The 22584-nt window shown below is 45.5% G+C and overlaps 1 protein-coding gene across 1 annotated transcript in view; it reads left to right on the forward strand.

The window, feature by feature from the left end:
- daam2 (dishevelled associated activator of morphogenesis 2) overlaps positions 1-22584 on the forward strand; it is a 357408-nt gene that overhangs the window by 120732 nt on the left and 214092 nt on the right. The window contains exon 2 of the mRNA XM_041187923.1: positions 10292-10497. Coding sequence (XP_041043857.1) covers positions 10318-10497 — 180 coding nt within the window. The 5' untranslated portion in view covers positions 10292-10317. The remainder of the gene's footprint in view (positions 1-10291; positions 10498-22584) is intronic.

Below are 22584 nucleotides of genomic sequence, written 5' to 3' on the forward strand. Positions count from 1 at the left end.
CCTGTTTGAAGAAGAGGAGGAGATTTCTCCCTGATATCCTGCCCAGTACATATCCCTTAACATCATTAAAACTGAATGTTGCTGTTTGAGGGATCTTGTATGCAAATTGGCTGCCACAGTCACTACACTTCAAAAGTATTTCATTCGCTGTGAAGTCTTTGGACCATTCTGAGGTGGTATGCAAATATGTGTTCTTTCTTAGCTGAACACAATGCACCATGGTCAAAAATGCTTCATTTGTGTCCCTTGCTCTATTGCAACCATTTAACTTGAAGTGATGCACTGGGTTTATCTTTTCATTGCTGTTAACTACTACACTTTTGAGAGGTGCCATCTCGTCCTTTCACAGCTGAAAGCTTTTCCAGCCTTTCCTCATTACTCTTGACTCTCCTCTACACCTCATCCAGGGTCTTAATCTCTTACTTATCAGATACAAATGTGGCTGCAAATTAACATTCTTATCTGCCAGCTCTGATCATTCCCACTGCCTCATGGGCCGAATGAGGCGTGGACGGTAGTTTTGGAAGATGGAGGTGGTGCAAGGTGAGGTTATATAGAGTGTGGGTGCTGACATGCTATACTTTGCACTGGGAGATAATGGTAATCCCATTAGTGAATGGATCAGAATGGAATCCATGCTTCAGGTTTGACAGCTGCAGTGCGGGTCTTACCAAGAACTTAGTGCTGTAGATGGCATCTGAGAACAGACAATTCTTGCTGCTTCCTGAGCCTGTGTTGAGTGGGGAAAATATAATTTTTAAGAGTCCGATTATTTTGCAGAGCTTACAGGTTGGTTGCCTTGTGAGCTGCCCTTGAGTGTATGATGCCGGTATACTTATCGAATATTTGATGCATGTCGATTCGGTCTGGTTGATATACTGGTTATTTAAAGTGGCTTATACAACATGTACGATGAATGGGAGACTGGAATCAGCTGATTGATTGAGCCTCAGCTCAGTCCCTGGCGGATACTGATCCGTATAATAAACAAGAAGGTTGTGGTTGAACAAGAAGGTTGAGACCCACCCCAAATCTAGGCTGAGCCTCTAGTCAATACTGAAGGATGAAATATTAAACTGAGGCCTGCCCTTTATTGTGGGCGTTAAAGACCCCATGACACTATTTTGCAGAGGGCAGGGGAGTTGTCCCTAGTGTCCTGGTCAATATTTATCCCTCAACCAACATCACAAAAACAGATTCTTTGGTCATTATCACATTGCTGTTTGTGGAGGTTTGCTGTGTGTAAATTGGTCTGCCACAGCTCCTACATTGAAACAGTATCTACGCTTCAAAATGCACTTCATTGACTGTAAAGATCTTTGAGATGTCCTGACATCACAAAAGGCACTGTATAAATGTAATACTTTCTTACCTTTTCAATCATTGAGCATTAGTTGGCCTGATAGGGACAATGTCGTACAGTCAGGCTACATACCTGATGTGGGAGATGGTAAGTTTCACGTACACCATGTTCTCCTAAGGTTGGAGCAGGATGGAAAGGAGGTTCCATTATATCCCCTGCACAGTATATTTGAGATTGTTCCAAACAAAAACATTTGTACAAACAGCTACTGTTATTGTTCACTTTTCAAAAAAGAGTATTCTCACAACTGTTTATTACAAAAAGGCACCTGGATGAAAGATGATCAATGTGTCAATGGAAGTTTTCTTTGTCAAAGTCCGTAAGCAGTATACATTTTGTTAGCTTGCCTCGGTGTATGAAAAATCCCCGCACCCACATCAGGGGGTATTTGAAGCCCCCTCGCCTCCCAATCCAGTGTAATTGGTGGATGGGGAGGGGTGGACCGTGGTTAATAAACAACAGTGAAATATAAATCCAATGTGATATTTTGTGTTAAATGGTTACAATCTCAATCTTGCAGGTTGCAATCCCAGATTATGCAATTTGTACAAACAGACACTGAGCTGCATTAGCCAAACTGCCCCCATTCCCCCCACCCCCACACCACCACCCCAACCCCATAAAAGTAAGATGCTCAGGCTGCTTAGGTATGTGGCTGATGCCACTGAAGTTGTTGAGTGTCTACAGCAGACACCTTGTAATACTTTGTGAGGACCTGCATGGGAAGGTGCTGACATTGGGGGCTGGATTTTCCCCTCCAGCATACAGAAACAGAGACCGGGACTGGTTCCATGCGCCAAACCAATCCCCAGAGAGGAAAGAGTTACTCACCAATTCATGGACAGGGGGAAGGCTTTCCATCCAATAAAGGGCCATGGATGGGCTCTCAAAACTGGTGGGTCAGTCAGAGGCCTTGCAGCTAGAAAGGAACAGCAGGCTGCAATGGAAGGTAAGTAAGAGAGAGGAGGCTTCAAGATAGAGGTGTCCTGTTCTCCAACTTTTAAAAGATCTTTAATTAAGAAGTGGATTCAGGAGCAGGCCACCACCCTGGGCTGGTGGGGGACCCCTCTACAGGCCGGCCTGTGGTTGCACCCACTCTGGGCATGGCGGGAGTGTTTCCCCCACCTCCCCCTGATCCGTTGTGTGAGGCTGCCTCTAGGCACCTAATCTGGCCCCTGTCGCCTGCGGGAACCTGGAAGCCGGATGGAAAGTCCCAGTGGCCCTCCTTCAGTTGGCCTGAAGTGGCCCTTAAAAAGCCTGATCAGCTGCTCTGCACATGCAGGCGGATAGTGCTGCCATTCCCTTGATCCACTCTCATATATGGCCTGGAGGTGGGATGGAGCTGGGGAATTGGCATGCCAGCAGGGAGGGCTATTGTCTGCTCCCTCCTGCCTCCAATCCTGGCCCCAGCAGGAGCCAAAAATCCAACCATGGCTGTCAGGAAGTGAAAAGAGTGCTCTCATCTTCAGAACTAGCAGCCCTCAAATGAATGAGCATTCACTGACTCTGACTTTACTGCTTAATATCTTGTGACTAGTTAGCCTGTGGTTTCCTGAATGACGTCTTACAGTCTTATGGTCTTATGAGGCGGTTCACAATTCTCATGGAACCTTGCAAATAAAAATTCCCCACAAAACAACTAATTGTTGGATGGAGTATCATCGATGAAACACATTGTCATGGGAGGCATTGCTGAGAGAGTTATGACGCACTAGGAGCTGACGTAAGGAAATATTTCCAATCTGGTCACATCAGCTGTGAATCCTGTTCATCATACTGTGCTATCTGCACTCGGAAGATTTCTTTTCAAACATCAGTGCAGTCAGTGAAAAGAAAGTGGAGTTAGCTTCTGTCGATAGGTGCGATCAAGCGCAAAGCACTCACACGATAACTTTTATACAATAAGAACCCTGTCAAAGAGACACAAAGATCAAATTCTATACACTTCAGCTCAATGTTTAAAAAAAAAATCATCATTTTACTTTCTCCGTGTTACCAGCCTGTGTCTCTGGCCAGGGATGTGGGGCAATCTAGGGAGACTTAGTTCCTCTTTGCAAATTGGAGAGTCTCCGCTTAGTAAGTTAAGTTCTAAATCTTATTTCACTTTAAATATCCAAGTTCAGGTACAAAGATCTTTGAAGGTGGCAGGACACGTTGAGAGAGTAGTTCGCCAAGCGTATGGGATCTTGGGTTTCATTAAAAAGAGGTAATGAATACAAAGACAGGGAAGTTGTGCTGGACCTTTATAAAACTCTGGTTAGGCCACGAGAGTATTGCATCCAGTTCTGGTCATCACACTTTAGGAAGGATGTGAGGGACCTTGAGAGGGTGCAGATGAGGTTTACCAGAACGATTCCAGGGATGAAGAGATTGTCTTACAAAGATGGGCTGAATAGGTTGCACCCATACTCACTGGAGTTTAGAAGAATGAGAGGTGATCTTATTGAAACATATAGATTCTGAGAGGCCTTGACGGGTAGATACTGGGAGGATAAAAGCAAAATGCTGCGGATGCTGGAAATCTGAAATAAAAACAGAAAATGCTGGAAGAACTCAGCAGGTCTGGCAGTATCTGTGGAAAGAGAAACAGAGTTAAAGTTTTGAGTCCATGTGACTTTTCTTCAGCTACTGGGAGAATGTTTCCTCTCCTGGGGGAATATAGAACTAAGGAGCAGAGTTTAAAAATATGGGGTCTCCCATTTAAGACAGATATGAGGAGGAATTTCTTTTCTCAGTGGGTCGTTAAGGAGGAACGTTTGAGGACTCTGGGTCTATACTCGATGGAGTTTAGAAGGATGAGGGGGGATCTGATTGAAACTTACAGAATACTGAAAGGCCTGGATAGAGTGGATGTGGGGAAGATGTTTCCATTAGCAGGAGAGACTAGGACCCGAGGGCACAGCCTCAGAGTAAAGGGAAGACCTTATAGAAGAGAGATGAGGAGAAACTTCTTTAGCCAGAGCGTGGTGAATCTATGGAATTCATTGCCACAGAAGGCTGTGGAGGCCAGGTCATTGAGTGTATTTAAGACCGAGATAGATAGGTTCTTGAGTGGTAAGGGGATCAAAGGTTACGGGGAGAAAGTGGGAGAATGAGGTTGAGAAACTTATCAGCCATGATTGAATGGCAGAGCAGACTCGATGGGCCGAATGGCCTAATTTCTGCTCCTATGTCTTATGGTCTTAATCTTTGGAACTTGTCCTTAAACGTGTGAGTTGGAATCCATGAATACCATGATCAGGTATAAGTTTGGAAGAGCAGACTTGATTGCTGCTTGTGGAGATTATTTGGATCTTATTAGTGACAATAGGGGCGAGGAAAGACTGGGCATTACTTGGGTCTGGGGACTAAAATGTCACCCAAATCTGAAAACTCAGCAGCCAGTGCCTTTCAACAATGTTAAGTGGGGAAGGTCCCCACTGATAACTGGATTGTGGTCTGTCACACTCAGTGGATGACTCAAACTATTTGGCATCACCTGGGTTAACAAGAACAGAACAAGCCTTTGTGAAATTATTGTTGTTCTCTCTCTGCTCCCACCTCCACCAGCACTGTAGCCACTGTTTGTATAGTTCAGCTGTGAGATGCTCCGGCCTTTGCTGTTTGGCGCTGGACAGTTCCTGGCAGCCTTTGATCACTACCAATGGGGGTTTTGTTTCAGCTGTGAAGCAAGGAAACAGATTCAGCTTTATCTATTGTTGGAGCAGCACTTCAGCACTACTGTGCTGCCCTTGTTTCTGTACTAGCAGAGACATGCCACCTTCAAAATATATTTAGTATGCAACCTAGCAACCTGGAGTTAGGACAGTGCTTGGAGTTACCCTGGCAAGGCAGCATGTCATTCACATGTTTTGAAGTCACATCGACAAGCAAATGTGTAGCCCCATGTTTTGAAGTTCTGACAACATAGCATTCACACGTAATCCCTGCAACGCTAATCCTACCTTAAAATCTAGATCCTCTATTGAGGCCTGGTGTTCTATGCAGCACAAATCAAGATACTTCCCTTTAAAAGAAAGAGTGACGTCTCTATGCTTGGCAGTGTGAGACAGCTGTAGTGATGCCTTGGCAGCATTTTAGCAGCACTATCGCACCTGATTCCTTTGGATGATTAGATGAGCTGAAGTGTGACCATCTGGTTCCTTGGCAGCTTTGTTTGTGTGTGTCACAAAGGCAGATGATAATGGTTGGAACTGTGCCTCCAACATCCATGATTATAGTTTCACTGCCACTAGTCCGCGAGTGATTTACTATTTCACTACCCTTACAATAATTCTTTTTGGTGTTCGTTTTCTGTTTCAAAGTGTATGATGTTTATAGAGCAGTGATTATACAAGGCCTCTAAAACGTCTCCTTATTTCACTTCAGGCCACTTAGTGAGGAAGTGTTGACCAAAGATCCTACTGCATCACCATACAACTGTGGAGCCCCTCATGTACCCTGGTCTTTTATTTTCATAGGAACATTAGGAACTGAAGGAGGCCATTCTGCCCCTTAAACATGCTCCTTCATTCAAATAGATCATGGCTGATCCACATCTCAATTCAACTTGCCCATCTTTGCTCCACAGCCCTTCACACAAACGCCTAATGGAAATCTATCTACTTCCTCCCCCAGTCAGCGATCCTTTAAAACCTATAGTTGACACCACCAAACCACCATGTCTCCTCTTTTGTCCAACTCTTTCCAACCATGGTGGGAAGAACATAAGAAAACTGGAACAGGAGGAAGCCATTCAGCCTCTCAACCTTGTTCTGCCATTCAATGAGATCATGGCTGATCTGTGGCCTAACTCCATATACATGACTGTGGAGAGGAAGACAGAGTTAACGTTTCCAGTCCGGATGACTCTCCTTCAGAACGTTCTGAAGAAGAGCCATCTGGACTTGAAACGTTAACTCTGTCCTTCTCTCCACAGATGCTGTCAGATCTGCTGAATTTTTCCAGCAAATTTTGTTTTTGTTTCAGATTTTCAGCATCCGCAGTATTTTACTTTTATCCACATCCCTGTCTCTGCCTCACATCTCTTCATACCCTTTGGTTAATAAAATTCTATCAATTTTGGATTTAAAATTAACAGTTGATCTCGCATCAATTGGCATTTGTGCAAGAGAGTTCCAAATTCCTGCCACTTTTGCCAGTGGAGGTGTTTCCTAATTTCAATCCTGAAAGGGCTGGCCCTAATTTTTAGACCATGCCCTTAAATCCTAAACTCGCCAACCAGCGGAAATAATGCCTCTCTGCCTACCCTGTTTATTCCCTTCATATTGAAAACTGTGATCAAATCACCCCTTAACCTTCCAACTTCCAAGGGATGAAAGGGTAGTTTGTGTAGAAATTTTTACCTTTCTCTCAATGTAATTTAACGCTTGGGGGTCAAGGGGTGGAGTTTTCCCATTCCCAATCAGGTGGAAAAGGAGGCGGGCAGCAGGTAAAATGACCGCTGAGCTGTACGGCCAGAGATCCCGCCCTCTTTTCCACCATCTGCCACCTTCCTGAGGGTGGGGGAGGGTACTGGCCTTGGAACACCTCCGTCCCCCGCTGTGCTCCAATTGATGAGACAACATAGATCATTGTGAGCTCATTAGGAGCCCATCCCCAGGACGTTTTCCAATCTTCGGTGGGTCGCTGTGAGCTAATGTGAGAAGGCGCAGTTAAAGGTAGAACTGAAGCGCCTGAGCGTGGCAGATGTGTCCTACCCCATTGTATATATAAAAAAAAAATCACTGCTTTTAAAGAATGGGTCACCAGTCTTCCCTGTCCTGGTTTCCAGGCCTCCTGCTGCCCTACAAGATGTGGGAAATTTGAACTTCGGCAACTTTACTCCTAAAACATTAATTTGCAAACAGCTACAGCGATGGCTGCTGATTCAGTCCAGAACATGTCCCGCTTCCCTGGTGTCTCACCTCAATTCCCATCCCTGCGCCCACCAGTTGGGTGGCAGAGCCATCTCTGCAGGGCTAATATGCCCTGGCCCCTGGAATTTAACCTGCCTCCCAATTCCTTCCTTAAAGTGGAAAACCTGGCCCCAGGTATCTCTCTAGTAACCCCGTGCTGTACACCCTCCAAGCGTAATATATCTTCCCTAAGGTGTGGTGCCCAGAACTGCTCACAGTACTCCAGAGGTGTGGTCTAAGTAGGGATTTCTATAGCTGAAGCAGGACTGCCATGATCCCCTCGTGTTCTAGACCTCCTGGTATAAAGGTCAGCATTCCATTTGTGGGTGTCCTGCATGCTCGACCTCAGCCCTTTTAATTCATCAATTTAAAAAAAAAAGTGAGGGAGTTGAGAATCCACACCCAGACTGTTGAAAATCATCCCAAAGCAAAATGCTAATACAAAATGTTGTATGTTATAAATCATCATTTTGCTTTTGAGAAATGCAAGGTTGCTTCTTGCTTTCGTGACCCATTGGCACGCAATGGCTGTATGCCACCTTGTCACATCTTTCAGCTCCAAACAGAATTTCTTTCCGTGTTATTTCATTTCTTCTTTTGCCTCCAGGGCCACTCACCGTTGAGCACAGTGGACAAGCTGCCAAAGCTTTTGCCAGGGCTGTGCAGAGTGAGGTAATTGGTGGTATGTGGGAAAACAGTCCTCTGTTAGCGTCGCGCTGAGTGTACTGACTGGCTGTTCATGCCGGCTGTTGTGTGTACCTCCCAGCAGCTGATTCGGTGGGCTGGTGTTTCGAGTGCAATGTGCCATTGTCCCAGGGAAACCTGGATGAGAGGAAAATAAAATAGATTTGAAAAAGATATTTTTAAAAAGCCTATTTAGTATACGTAATGATCAGGAGCCAAACATTAAGGCATGGAGTAGAACAGCCCAACATTAATCAGCCAATGGGAATCAGAAGAGAAGTTTTTGATTGCAGGTGAATTATTTTAAGCATATTATTAATCAAAATGGTGGACATTTTGAAGTTTCTTTGCACTGACTACTGAATCCAAGGTATTTTGACCTAGCCTTGCCCATCTTGATATCAGAAAGCTGGACACTGAAAGTGGCTCCAGTGCATTGGTGGAAGTGAGGCAGCAGGACTTAAATGTGCCCAAGGTCCTTGGTACTGACCCCTTCCCAACTTAGGGAAAGGGTAATCTGCAGTGCCGGGCAGTTCACTGGTGCCTGTGAAGGAGGTTTAGTAGCACCCCGGACAATCTGCGAAAGGCAAAGCAGCCTAAGGCCTTACCCGCTAAAGAAGCAAGCAGTATTCTGCAACCTTAGCAAGATAACTGAACCTCTTTGGAAACAATTTTCTCCTCTTAAAGCTTTGGGCCCTTCAAACAGCTTTGGTGGTACTCATCCCAGCTCTCAGTTTGAGGCCTGACAGAAGCAAGGCCATTTCAAAGGGCTAATAAGAGTGAACCATTTTCTTTCTTTATTCTTTCATGGGATGTGGACATCACTGACATGGCCAGCATTTGTCGTGCGCCCGTAATTGTCGCTGCACTGAGTGGCTTGCTGGGCCATTTCAAAGGACAGTTAAGAGTCAACCATGTTGCTGTTGATCTGGAGTCACTTGTAGGCCAGACTGGGTAAGGATGGTATATTTCTTTCCTGAAAGGACATTAGAGAACCAGATGGGTTTTTTTTACTTTAAAAAACGAACAGCTTCATGGTCACATCACTGAGGCTAGCATCTCCCAGATTTTGTTGATTGAATTCAAACTCCACCAGCTGACGTAATGGGATTTGACTGCATGCCCCAGAGCATTAGCGAGGGCCTCTGGATTACTAGTCGAGAAGGAAAAAAGCAATAAAAACTGGTCTGAACTGGTATTGTACACCTTAAAATGGAACACCAATAAAAATGGAAAATGAGAGTTCTGGTTTGAACTGTTTTTTCCTTCTGGGAGTCCAGTGACCTTACCACTATGCCACCATCTCCTGACATTGCAGTGGCCTGGAGTCACATGTTGACCAGGCTGGGTAAGGGTGGTAGATTTCCGTCCTTAAAGGACACCAGTAAACCGGTTGAGTTTGCACAACAATTCAATAGCTTCACAGTCATCTTCACTGATACTAAGTTTTTAATTCCAAATGTATTTGGTTAACTAAGTTTAAACTCACAAGTTGCCACAATGGAATTTAAGCTCATTTCCTTCGGGTTAGCCGAGGCCTTTGGGTTACTGGTGGAGTAACACGGACGCTGTGTTACTGCACCCATTTTCACTTCCTGTTTCTTTCTCTTGCCATGTTTTACGCACACGTTCACAAGCTCTTTCATGGACTGTAGCATATTGTCACAGGCTTGTCTTCCGTATATTTGCTCACAGGCCACTTTTCCTGTAAAATATTTGAACTCCTGAGGGATGGGAAGTTGGCATGTGACCTTTACTTGTACCTTGCGCCTACTGCTCCTTCTCTTTAACCTTCAATAGCGATTTTACTTTTGGCTTATTATTGGGATGTGGGCATCACTGGCAGGGCTGCCATTTATTACTCATCACGAGTTGCCCTGAGGAGGTAGTGGCGGACTGTCTCTTTTGCACCATTGGTATCAGTTTAAATAGCTTGTTAGCTCACTTCAGCGTCAGTCAACCCATAATGCTGTGGGACGGGAGTCACATATAGGCCAGCCCAGCTAAGGGCAGCAGATTTTGTTCCTCAGGGAACCACTTACGTTTTCATGATCATCCAATATCTTCACGGTCACCTTTGCTGATACTGTTTTTTATTTCTAGATTTTAAAACTGAATTATGATTCTTAAACTGCCGAGGGTGGGATTTTGAACTCATGTTCCGTGGACCAGTGGTCCAGTTATGTAACCACAGTGTCACCGTATCAGTTCATGCGTCTAAGTTAAGATGGTCTTCTCTTAGGAACACCCTTTAGATAAATTTATCTAAAAGCCTAGTGCTGATGACTCAAGACATTGCCAAGTGCATGACATTTATTCACTGCTCCTGTTTTCCATCCTTTTACAGATCATGAGCTATAGCTAGCACAACAGATGGTGACCATGGCGCCACGGAAACGGAACAGGCATGTATTGGGATTTCTTTGTTGCTTCCAGAGCAGCGATCATCCAGAGATCACATTCAAGGACAGCAGTGTGCCGCTACAGCTTCTGGAATTCTCTCTTCCAATCCCACCAGCTGATGAACTCAACGCCAGGTTTGCAGAACTCGTTGTAAGTGTAACTGAGTTTTGTAAGGGAACAACCGCGGCTGCCAAGTTTATCCTTCTAGGTCCCAGGCTTGGGAGGTGGTGTTGAAGAGGCCTCGATAAGTTTTTGCACCACTTCCTGTAGATAGTTTTTGCAGTGTATACTGTGTGCAAGTAATAGAAGGGGTCAGTGTTTAAGGCAGTGAATGGGATGCCGATCAAACCGGCTGCTTTGTCTTAGTTGGTGTTGAGCTCTTTGAATGTTGCTGGAACTGCACCTACGCAGGAAAGTATTCCATCACACCCCTGACTTGTGCCATAGATAGTGGAGAGGTTCTGGGGAATCAGGAGGTGAATCACTCTGGTTAAAGCCAAGCCTGTCACCTGCTTTAGTAGCCACACCATTTACGTGGCTGGTACAGTTTCAGTTTCTGCTCAATGACAATCCACAAAATATTGATGGTTGGGGATTCCATGGGTAGTGGCAGTTCTCAAATGTGGGAAATTGGACATTGGGCGGAATATTCTGTGTCCGCTGGCGTCAGGCGTGCTCGGCGGTGTGAGCAGGCAATATGGCAAGAAAACCAAAAATCAGTTTCGTGATGTCGTAAAACCAGTTTATGATTCCCGATAGCAGGCCGCGTTTCCCACCATTGGAAGATGGGAACTTCGTTGTAATTCATCTGCATATCACGATAAGGCCAGCCCGCCAGACTCATCATCCCACACTGGATTGTCAGCCCATATTGGCGTGATTGCATGCCGACATGTTTCATAACCGCACATGAGCGACATGCACCTAGTGAGCTGCACTTCGCTCAGGACTTCAAGGTTTGTTTACCTACCTTGCTTCAGTCAGCACCAGGCTTTACAGACAGCACCACATCACTTTTAGGGGGGCTCACAGGTATATCTCTACCTACCAGATCAACCATAAGGAGTGGCTTTGTATGGATGCAGGTCTAGGGCTTGCTTGGAGAAGGGGGCCTCCGGCAAGGGAAGAGGCTGCAGGGTGAGGGCTGTACTGGGCAAAGGGGGTATCCTCGGTGTGTGTGGGGCACATGTTGACCTATACAAGTGGCCTCAAGATGGTGAGGGCTGAGGAGGCAGTCTCCAGAGGAGATGAGGCCAGGTGGAGATGTGAGGGTGTGTGAGAGAGAGTGAGTGGTGATGTTCCTTGAGCTGGCAGTGAGTGAGGTGCCAGTGAATGTGTGATGGGCCTGAGGGTATGAGTTTAAAGTGATGAATTGGTTGCCATACACTGGCTGCACGGATGAAATCATTAATCCTCCATCTGCATTGGATGGCCAACCTCCTGTGTGCAACCTTGGCACTGATCACCACTGCCATCACCTTCCAAGTCAAAGCGGTAATGTTGCTGCCCCTCCTGCAGCCAGACAGGGGGGTAGAGGACATCACGGTGCATATCCACAGTGTCCAAAAGGCGTTCGAGGTAAGTGTCACTGAACCTGGGGGTGGCAGTCTCCTTGCCCTTCAGGGCCATATCTTTTGCGCAGCAGCCCTGGGCTGGAAGCACTGAGAGATGTGTGTGTGGCTGTACTTTAAATGTGGTACCTGGCGTGATGAAGCGGCGAGATGACGGTGTGGCAGGCGAAGTGGAGCCCGCCCGTCATCGAAATGGCATGTTTCCCGGGAATGCATTTTCCCACCTGCTACTGCACCTAGTGCAAAGCTGGGACGATTCCACCCATTGAGTGTAGATGGGTTAGGTGATCAGGGAGAACATACGAGAAGAGCCATAACCTGCCCTCACCCAATATCCACACACATTCACTTTGCCTCAGTTATCACTGGATAGCGATGAGGTAGATGAATCTCCTCCCCCTATAACTCCGGCATCCGAAGGCCAGTGTAACTTTCCCACTGCACCATAACTCAGGTGCACATGCTTGGGCTTCCAACATCTAGGTTTGTAGGGCTCATTACTGCCCCAGTCAGCACATTTATCAATCAGCAACGTGATGACGCTCAGAATTTAATCATTAGAAGCAGAGTTGGCCAGAAGGAGGTCAGTGGCACATGCCTGAGGAATTGATGCAGCGAGGCCTATGTCCAGGTATTGCCCAAAGGCAGTTGTGAAGGGAAGCAGCGTTATCAACCCACTACAACATCAACAACAACAATTTGTATTTATGTGGTGCCTTTAATGTAATAAAACAAACATTGAAAGAAACTACAGGACAGCTGACCAAAAGCTGGGTCAAGGACATAGGTTTCAAGGGACATCGAAAAGGAGGAGAGAGAGAGAGAGGGATGGAGGCGAGGCAATTTAGAGAAGGAAACCCAGGGTTTAGACAGCTGATGGCATGGCTGCCAATGGTGAAGCAAAGAAAACTGGAGCTGCACGGGGTGCAAGATTGGAAGAATGTAAAGTTCTTGGTGGGCTGCAGGGCTGGAGGAGGTTGCAGAGATGGGGAGAGGGGTGAAGCCATGGAGGATTTTGAACATGATGATGAGAATTTTAAATTTGAGGCATTGGTGGACCACAAGCTAATGTAAGTCTGTGAGCATGTGTAATGGGTGAACGGGAGATTTGGTGCAAGCTAAGATATGGGTAGCAGAGTTTTCCAGGCTAAAACATGTAGTTACCCTCAAAACCAGCCCAACGCACCCCCCTCCCCCCAACTCTACATCCTGCTGCCTTTCTAATTCAGTGTGTTTATGCTGATTCTTGTTCAAATCAACTCTCTGAGTGTCTGGCATGAGCAGAAGAGTTTGGAACGTTGACACTGTTTGGAGGCTCCACATGCAAGAACTCGACAATAAATGGAAACAGACAGCGCTAAATGTTGAAGGTCAGTCCTCCAATGGATTGTTAAAAAGAAAAGCCTCATTCTTTCAGAATCAAAGCTGTCAGATGACACAACCACATCGTTGTCGAAGATTAATTTTCTAAAGAGAAAAGAAAGGAGAAAATTCCCCACATCTCTTCCGAAGATGGTGACTCACTGGGTCACAGTTCCTTGAACATTGACAGACCCCAGCTGAGCCACTTCTCTCCTCTCCTGTGAATTTGGATAGGCAGCATTTGTAGGATATCTGCACTTGCTGACTTGCATTGGCTCCTGTTTGAACAAAGCCTCAATTATAATATTCTTATCCTGCTTTTCAAATCCTTCCATGGCCTGGCCCCTCCCTATCTCTCCTCCAACCCTACAACCCTCCAAGATAACTGCACTTCTCTAGTTCAGCCCTCACAAATCCTCAATTTCAATCACTCCATCCATGGTGTCCCTGCTGTTAGCTGTCTAGGCCCTAAGCTCTGGAATTGTCTCCCTAAACCAATCCACCTCTTCCATCTCTCTTCCATCTTCAGAGCACACCTTAACATCTATCTCTTTAATTGCCTATCTGCCCTGATATTCTTCATATGACTGTGTGTTAAATTTTGTTTGATATTGCCCCTGTGAAGTGTTGTAGGTTTTTTTTTTACTACATTAAAGGCGATGTATAAATGTAAGTTCTCGTTGGTATTTCATATGGCAGGCATCATTGTTGAGCCCAGTTCAGTCCCCACTCAATACCCACATGCACTCACTGAGACCCTAAAACCCTGAGTGATTTATCCCATCTCTGGACTAGCAGCACCAAAGCCAACTATAGCATCTCTTGCGAGACAGGCTAACTCAGTGCATAGGAACATAGGAATTACAGAGTGGGCTGGCAAGTAGCAAATGGAATTTAATCAAAGAAGCATGAGGTGATGCATTTTGGCAGAAGGGATAGGGAGAGGCAAATATAGACTTAATAATACAGTTCTAAAGAGTGTGCAGGGACAGAGGGACCTGGGGGTGCATGTGCATGGATCCTTGAAGATGGCAGCACATATTGAGAGAGTGGTTGCCAAAGCATATGGGATCTTGGGCTTCAGAAGTAGAGGCATTGAGTACAAAAGCTGGGAAGTTATGCTGAATATTTATAAAGTTTTGGTTAGGCCACAACTACAGTATTGCATCCAGTTCTGCTCAGCATACTTTGGGGAAGATGTGATGATGTGATGGTTCTTGAGAGGCTCCTGAGCAGATTTATCAGAATTGTTTAGTTACAAGATAAGGCTAGAAAGGCAGGGGTCATTTTCTTTGGAGCAAAAGGAGGTTTGATGGAGGTGTGACAGGCTTAAGGTAGACATGGAAAACCTTTTCCAATTGGCTGATGGTACAAAGGAGACATAGGTTTAAGATTTTGGGCAAGGGATGCCAGAATATGAGGCAAAACGTTTGTACACAGCGAGTGGTAATGACCTGGAATTCTCTGATCACAAATGTGGTGGAACTGGAAACAATCAATGATTTCAAAAGGAATCTGGATGAGCACTTGAAAGAAAGAAATTTACAGGATTACAGGGACCAAGCAGGGGAGTGGTACCAACTGGATTGCTCTGCAGGGAGCTGGCATGAACTCGATGGGCTGAATGACCTCCTTCTGTGCCTTAGTTACTCTACAAGAGTTTAGACATGTTGGGCAGTAAGAAACATTTAAACGGTGCAGGTAGCAGATCATAGGAACTCTCCCAGGTGTTCTGGCAAATTCTTTGCACTATAGCAGATCACAACATCACAGAATTTTAACGGCACAGAAGGAGGTTATTTGGCCATCGTGTAAGCTACATGCGCGTTTAGCTGCATAGCAACCCCGAAGGTACCAAATGTGTGATCTGGACGTTATCATATTGCTGTTTGTGGGACCTAAATTACAAAAGTGACTGCAGTTTAGAAAAGTACTTTACTGGCTGTAAAGCACATAGGGATATTTTGAAGTTAGCGTCAAAAAGTTATTTACACCAAGGAAGGAGACCATTCAGCCCATCGAGTCCCTGTCAGGTATGAAGAGTGCTGCATAACTGCAAGTTTATGCATGTTTTCCTGCCAGGCAGATTGCCCCAAACTTCTGGGCGCACAAAACCCATGGCTGAGATTCTCTAGCAGTTGCAATACTTAAAAACCTCAACTCTGTAATGTCTATTACAATGCAGACATCTCAAAGAACCCCAGCAACTGTTACTCCTGGTGATATTAGAAATGCCTGATGTTCAATAACAAGATCACTGGATGAAAAGAAATACCTTTGGGCCCAATTAGAGTCAAGTGTTGCATTTTCTAGTTTTGAGTTTATACAGCTGTTTAAAGAAAGTGATAGCAAGAGGGAGAGATTTAGACACAGAGTGATTCAAGTGACCTTGTTCTATCTCAAATCCCATCTCAGCAGCTTGTTACCACAACAAGATAGACTGAATACTTGACAACGCTATAGTTAGCAGTCCCACTGGGCACGCTGATCTGTCAGCCATATGTATGGCGATGCTTTTCAGCTCTTGTTCTTACCGAACTCCACCGTCCTGTCCTAAGTACTGTCCCCTCCACTCTTCCTCCTCACTAAAATCAAAACTCAACCCTGTCCCCTACTCCAATCCACTTTTCCTTAAGCTCTCAAAAAGGGAATCATGGGCAGAGTTTTTCACTTGTCAGGCAGGTGCGTGCCTGACCCGAACAAGTGTAAAATGACGCGCGATATTTCAGTCGGCGGATGCGCGTGGGAGTTGGCAGCACACCCATCGACAATTAAAAAGCCGACCACAGGTCATTAACAATCCAACTGATTGACATTTTTTGCTGCCCGGCCAACTTTACAGTTGGAGGGCAGACAGAAAGGCCATGCGGCCTTTGCATTTTCTGTGTAACCTCATCCACGGGCGGGATGAGGTTTCGAACAATCATTTAAAAAAAAACATTCATGCTAATTTCTAACATGTCCGTTTTTTAGCATCCTACGATGCTTTATTTTTAATTTTTCATATCTTCATCTCTCTGAGGCAGCTCTGCGCCTCAGGGAGCTTTTCCTGAACATGCGGAAGTTTGCACTCCCCCTACCCGCACCCCCCCCCCCCCGCCCCCCCTACCCGCAAACTGAGTGCTGCAGCACGCGTTTCATGCAGGGTGGGCCTTCATTGGCGCGCCAGCGTGAAATCGTGGTCCAGTCCCGATCGCAGGCGGTGGTTGGCTCCCTAACCGCTCCTGCCCACCCCCCGCCAAGCCTGCCTGACAAGGGCAAAATTCTGCCCCATTTTACCAACATCCCCTCTTAATTTTTTTCATTGTGCAGGACCTGTTCATTTGAATGCACGATACCTTCAATTTTTGTGTGTGGCCATGCATGCACAGCATCTTAAAGGGAGCAACATACTTGCGCGAGTAGTGTGCGCTGTACCTTCAGGGTTGCTATGCAACCAAACGTATGCATAGCTTGCAGAAAACATTGTTTTTTACTTAGTTCGGTTTTTCTTTCCTCATAATCCAGAGGCTATATCCTCAATCATCTTTCCTTGCAACTATAAAGGCCATAACCTCAATTTTTCTCCTCCTACAGTCTATAATCTTTGAACTCAATCTTCCCTTCCTAGTGCTAAGGCTGACATCTGTAATGCCTTTTTAAAAATTCTTTCCGGGGATGTGGGCATCGCTGCTGGGCCCGCATTTATTGCCCACCCCTAATTGCCCTTGAGAAGTTCGTGGTGGGCCTCCTTCTTGAACCACTGCAGTCCTTTAAGTGTAGATACACCCACAATGCTGTTAAGGAGGGAGTTCCAGGATTTTGACCCAGTGACAGTGAAGGAACAGCAATATATTTCCTAGTCAGGATGGTGTGCGGCTTGGAGGGAAACTTCCAGGTGGTGGTGTTCCCATGCATCTGCTACCCTTGTCCTTCTAGATGGTAGAGGCCTTGGCTTTGGAATGTGCTGCCAAGGGAGCCTTGGTGAGTTGCTACAATGAATCTTGTAGATGGTGCACACTGTTATCACTGTGCGTCGATGGTAGATGGAGTGAATTTTTAAGATGGTGGATGGGATGCTGACCAAGCGGACTGGTTTGTCTTGGTGTCGAGCTTGTTGAGTGTTGTTGGAGTTGCACTCATCCAGGCAGGTGGAGAATATTCCATCACACTCTTGACTCGTGACTCCCAACTGCAGCCAGTCTGTTTGGTAGAGAAATTAAAATGGCAACTTGCCTCTGCAAAAGAGACAAACAAGTTGCTAACTGCTCTGTTGTATGTACCTGTTTGTTCACTCTTATTTTGAAAAGGCCCAACTACACTGGAAATGCAAATTGTTTCTAAACCTTGCTCCTCACAGAACTAATTAGAGACAATTAAATGCTCAATAGTTATTCCCAATAGGAACGTGACTTCAAATAGCCTCACTCTCCAACTCACTACCTCTCAAACCAGCCACAAGAGGTTTCAGTATTGGAGCCTGGGATGAAATCTGACTTTCATCAGGAGTATAGAAGCAGACCTTTTTTGTTTTGTAGTTGAAAACATATTTAAAGATTGTTTACGGCCAACCCTCAACATTCAGGATAGGTTGCCGTTAATTTAATAAAATCAGGCAGCTTCATTCAATAAATAGAAGGTGCTGGAACTGCACCCGAAAGAGAAAAGGCAGGGTGGAAACACCTTGTAACACTGGTCATAGTCCACGGAAGACATGCCCATGGAAGACATTGGCCCTGGCCAATTGGGCCAGCAGTTTCCCTGAGGTGCCAATGAGAGGAGAGCAGTGTTTACAGGTCATTAGGCCTCTGCTTGACCATCACTTCCTCAGGCGGCTAGACCGACTGTGTTTAAAATAAAAAGTAACGATTTATTTTGGCATCGTACATCTGGCAGCATCGCAAAGGAACAAAGAGTTCTTAAATCCACATCCTGCAGGTGAGATAAGAATTCCTGCAGTTTTACAGGGAGATGTGCCACTGTGCCAATGTGGAAAAAGGTGATGGCACATTAAGTTCCGACTGCTTGTTTTCTCAAACAGAAGTCCCTTTTACCATGGGTTTCTTTGGCTTCCCTTTTTTTTTAATGCATTTCTTGCCTCATTTATTTTGAAGCCATAAGGATCACTGCATAACAGGCTCTCTAAATAGAGGTTTTTGCAGAAACAGCCGTCTAACGTGTGCATGTGGGAATGTGAAGCGTCTGGCCAACAAGAAGTGTACTCCTGCGAACCCGAGAGTTGCCCAGAGTTCTGTGTTTCCAGCTCTGGTACTACCCTTTACATTCCAGAATGGCTTCTAATTGAAAGGGGGTTCTGCGACGTGTGTATTCGCTCCCAGTCTTCATTTCCAATTTCCTGGCAGCGCCCACAGGCGGCCCCAGTTCCGAGTATCCTTGCTTACAGGTCATGTTTATGACCTTCATTTGCAGGTTCTGAATCTCCATTAGATGTTAAAAGGGAATTGATGCGGCAAAAAGGAAGAATCATTTCCCCTGGTTGGGGAATCAAGGATAAGAGGGCATCGTATTAAAATTAGAGCCAGGTCCTTCAAGAGGGAAAGCCAAAATCATTATTTCGCACAATGGCAAGTGAAAATCTGGAACTTTCTTTCTCAGAAAGCTATGGATGCTGGGGGTGGTCAATTGCAGCTTGCAGGAATGAGATTGATAGCTTTTTGTTATCAACAGATATATAGAACAAAGATGGGTCAGTGGAGTTGAACTACAGATCAGCCAAGATATAACTGAATGCTGGAATGGCCTCCCCCTGTTCTTATGTTCTTTTACTGTTGATGAAAGGTGAGCGTATATAGGCATGGAAATTAAAAAGCATGTTTCAGGCCTGTACAGGCAGGCTGACAAGTCAGCTTATCCATGGCCAGATCAAAATGGCAGTCCTACTTCCAATGCCATTGGCTATTTTCATTTGCCTCTGGGCGCTTGGCCTCCAGAGGCAGGGAGTCAAACTATGGAAGTTTCTAAAGGGAATACATATGGCAATTCCCGCAGGGGCAGGGCTAAAGGGAATAGTCTTCTGATAGTTTGCAGCCTCATGCAGTAGCTGCTTCTTTTGAAAGACTGTGGGACCGATGCCTTGAGTTGAACGAGCAAACAATTCACCTCCTGCATCAGTCACTCATCAAAGAAAATTTGAGAGATCTCTCAGATCTATAGATCCCAACATCCATGAATTTCATAAAAGCAAAATACTGCAGATGCTGGAAATGTGAAACAAAAAAAAAATACCTGGAAAAACTCAGCAGGTCTGACAGCATCTGTTGGAGAGGAATACAGTTGACATTTCGAGTCCGTATGACCCTTCATCAGAACTAAGGAAATAGAGAAATGAGGTGAAATATAAGCTGATAGAGGGGGGGTGGGACCGGTAAAATATCATGAATGTCGTTGAGACTCCAGTCAGGAGACTGTAGGGAGTGCACAGTTATTGGTTTCCCAGCACTGATTATTTTGGTTGATGGTCCATTGTAGATTGGTTGAGAAAATTTGAAGGGCACAAGACCCATGATACAAAACACCAACAAGCCATGGGTGAAAGGGATATGAGTGAAGCTAAGTAATTGTTAAATTACTTTGGGCGTTGCCAGGCTTGGGTTTTGAAAACCTAAGAGGAAGGAAGATCCCAGCTCAGCGAACCTGACCTTCAGAGATGTCCTGTAGGTTGGATTTTTGGTCAGGGGTGTGGCAGGTTGGGGCAGGGGAGGGCGCAGCTGGTGGCTGAAACAGGAGTCAGGGCAGGCCATCCCAGAGTGAATACTCAGGCAGCAAGGTGCAGAGAAGGCTGGGCGCCTAATAATAAAACAAAACAAATTCCTCCAGCCCTCACCCCTCACACTCTCTCTATGCTCCATTCATGCCAATCCACGCCCCCCACCCACCCCCACGGCCCCCATATCCCCTATGCCAACTTAGTGCCCATCTATCCACCCATGTTGCCCCATACCCCCATGCTAACTTATTGCCAATGCATGCCAACCCATGCCCCCCGCCCACCACCCTTTGCCCTTACCCCCTTCATGCTAACTCACCTAGTATCCTTGGATAGTTCCTTGACAGCTTTGACACTTCCTATATAGCTTTGAAAGCTTTGACAAATTTGACACTTTGTGGATAGCTGGACAGCTCCTTAACTGTTCACTAACAGCTGGACAGTTCATTGACAGCAGGACAGCTCTTTCACAGCTTGATAGTTCAGGTGACTTTGTATGTAAACAGTGCGCAATCATGTTCATTTTTAACAATCTCAAAGAGTACCTCACCTCTCCCAAAGGGTGCCTTCCCTCTCCCGAAGGTGTCTCGGGACCCCATCTAAAGGGGTACCTTACCTTGGTTTTCCAAACACATCCACCAAGATCAGACCTCTTCTGACCTGTTCAAATTTGAACTCTCCGGGTTTCACGCTCCTGTTTAACAAAATTCCCACTTCAGTGGAGGCAGCTGATGATTCGAATGGCCACAGCTCCCTCCACAAATTGCATCTGTGCGAATCCCGGCCCCGACTCCAGTCCCGTTCCTGTGGAAATGCAAAACGCCAGGTTCTGGGGTGGACCTTAGAATTTTTGGCCGTTTGCCGGATTTTCGTTACAACTGAGAGCCTCTCCGTCGTGATGAAAATCCGGCTCCATGAGATGTAATTAGCTCCACAATTCTGAAGCTGGAAGGGGATCTGCTAGTGGTGTTTCAAATCATAATCATCGCACAGAGTAGATGGAAAAAGACTGTTCCCAGCTATTATGGGTCCTAGGACAAGACGATATAGGTGTATGATTAAAGATATAGACAGAGAGCAGGTTGACCTTCATTCCATAGAGGACTGTGAGGCTGTGCTACTGGAATTAGTGATGAGAACTGAGAATAGGTTAGCTAGGTGGTTGAAGGTATTGGAGGTGCTGGGGGGAGGAAGAAAGTGATATAGATCGGCCATGGGATTTGGATAATCAGACGCAGAATGAACAGGAAAAGTGTGGCTGGGCAGAACAGCCTCTTTCACAGTATAATTTTTATGTCAATTCAACATTAAGACCATTGCTTGGATCTAAATGTGAACCATCTTCATGAAGACCAGCATGTGGAAATGTTTTAATTGTTTGGGGAGAGAGAAGGTCTCAATGGCATGTCTGGCATTTTACTCACACATATGCAACCTGCTGATTTGTCTTGGTGCCATTCATTTTTTATTTATTCATGCGATGCGAGTTTCTCTGGCTAGGCCAGCAATTGTTGCCCTTGAGAAGGTGGTGGTGAGCCACCTTCTTGAACCTCTGCAGACCCTGTGCTGTAGGTACACCCACAGTGCTATTAAGAAGGGTGTTTTAGGATTTTGACTCAACGAGAGTGAAGGAATGATGATATATTTCCAAGTCAAGATGGTGTGTTGCCTGGAGGGGAACTTGCAGGTGGTGGTGTTCCCATGCATATGCTGCCCTTGTAGATGGTACACATTGCTGCCACTGTGTGTTGATGGTGGAGGGAGTGAATGTGGAAGGTGGTATAATGGGTGCCAGTCAAGTGGGCTGCTTGGTTCTGAATGGTAGCAAGCTTGTTGAATGTTGTTGGAGCTGCACTTATCCAGGCAAGTGGAGAGTATTTCATCACACCCCTGATTTATGCCTTATCGATAGTGGACAGGCTTTGGGGAGTCGGCAGATGAGTGATTTGCTGCAGAATTTCTAGCCTTTAACCTGCTCTTGTAGCCACAGTATTTATATGGCAAGTCCACTTCAGTTTCTGGTCAATGGTAACCCCCAGGATCTTGATGGTGGCAGATTCAGTGATGGCAATGTCATTGATACAGAAGATGTGGGCAGGGTTCTCAATGTGTACATTGTCTCTGTCTTCACTAAGGAGATGGATGATGCAGACATTCTAGTTAAAGAGGAGGTGTGTGAAATATTAGATATAATAAGCATAGAGTGAGAGGAAGTACTGGAGGGACTGGCATCCTTGAAGGTGGATAAATCACGAGGGCCAGATGGATTGTTTCCCAGGCTGTTGAAGGAAACCAGGGAGGAAATAGTGGATGCTGTGAGGATCATTTTCCAAACCTCACTAAATACAAGTGAGGTCCCAGAGAATTGGATGTCTGTGAACGTTGTACCATTATTTAAAAAGAGAGCAAGGGATAGGCCAGAAAATTATAGGTTGGTCTGTCTGACTTTGATGGTGGGTAAATTACTGGAAACAGATCTGAGAGACAAGATAAACTGTCACGTAGAAAGGCACAGATTGATTGGGGTTAGCCATCATGGTTTTGTTAGGGGAAGATTGCGTCTTATTAACTTAATAGAATTTTTTGAGGAAGTAACAA

Source organism: Carcharodon carcharias, chromosome 5 (assembly GCF_017639515.1).
Source record: "Carcharodon carcharias isolate sCarCar2 chromosome 5, sCarCar2.pri, whole genome shotgun sequence".
Lineage (NCBI taxonomy): Eukaryota > Metazoa > Chordata > Chondrichthyes > Lamniformes > Lamnidae > Carcharodon > Carcharodon carcharias.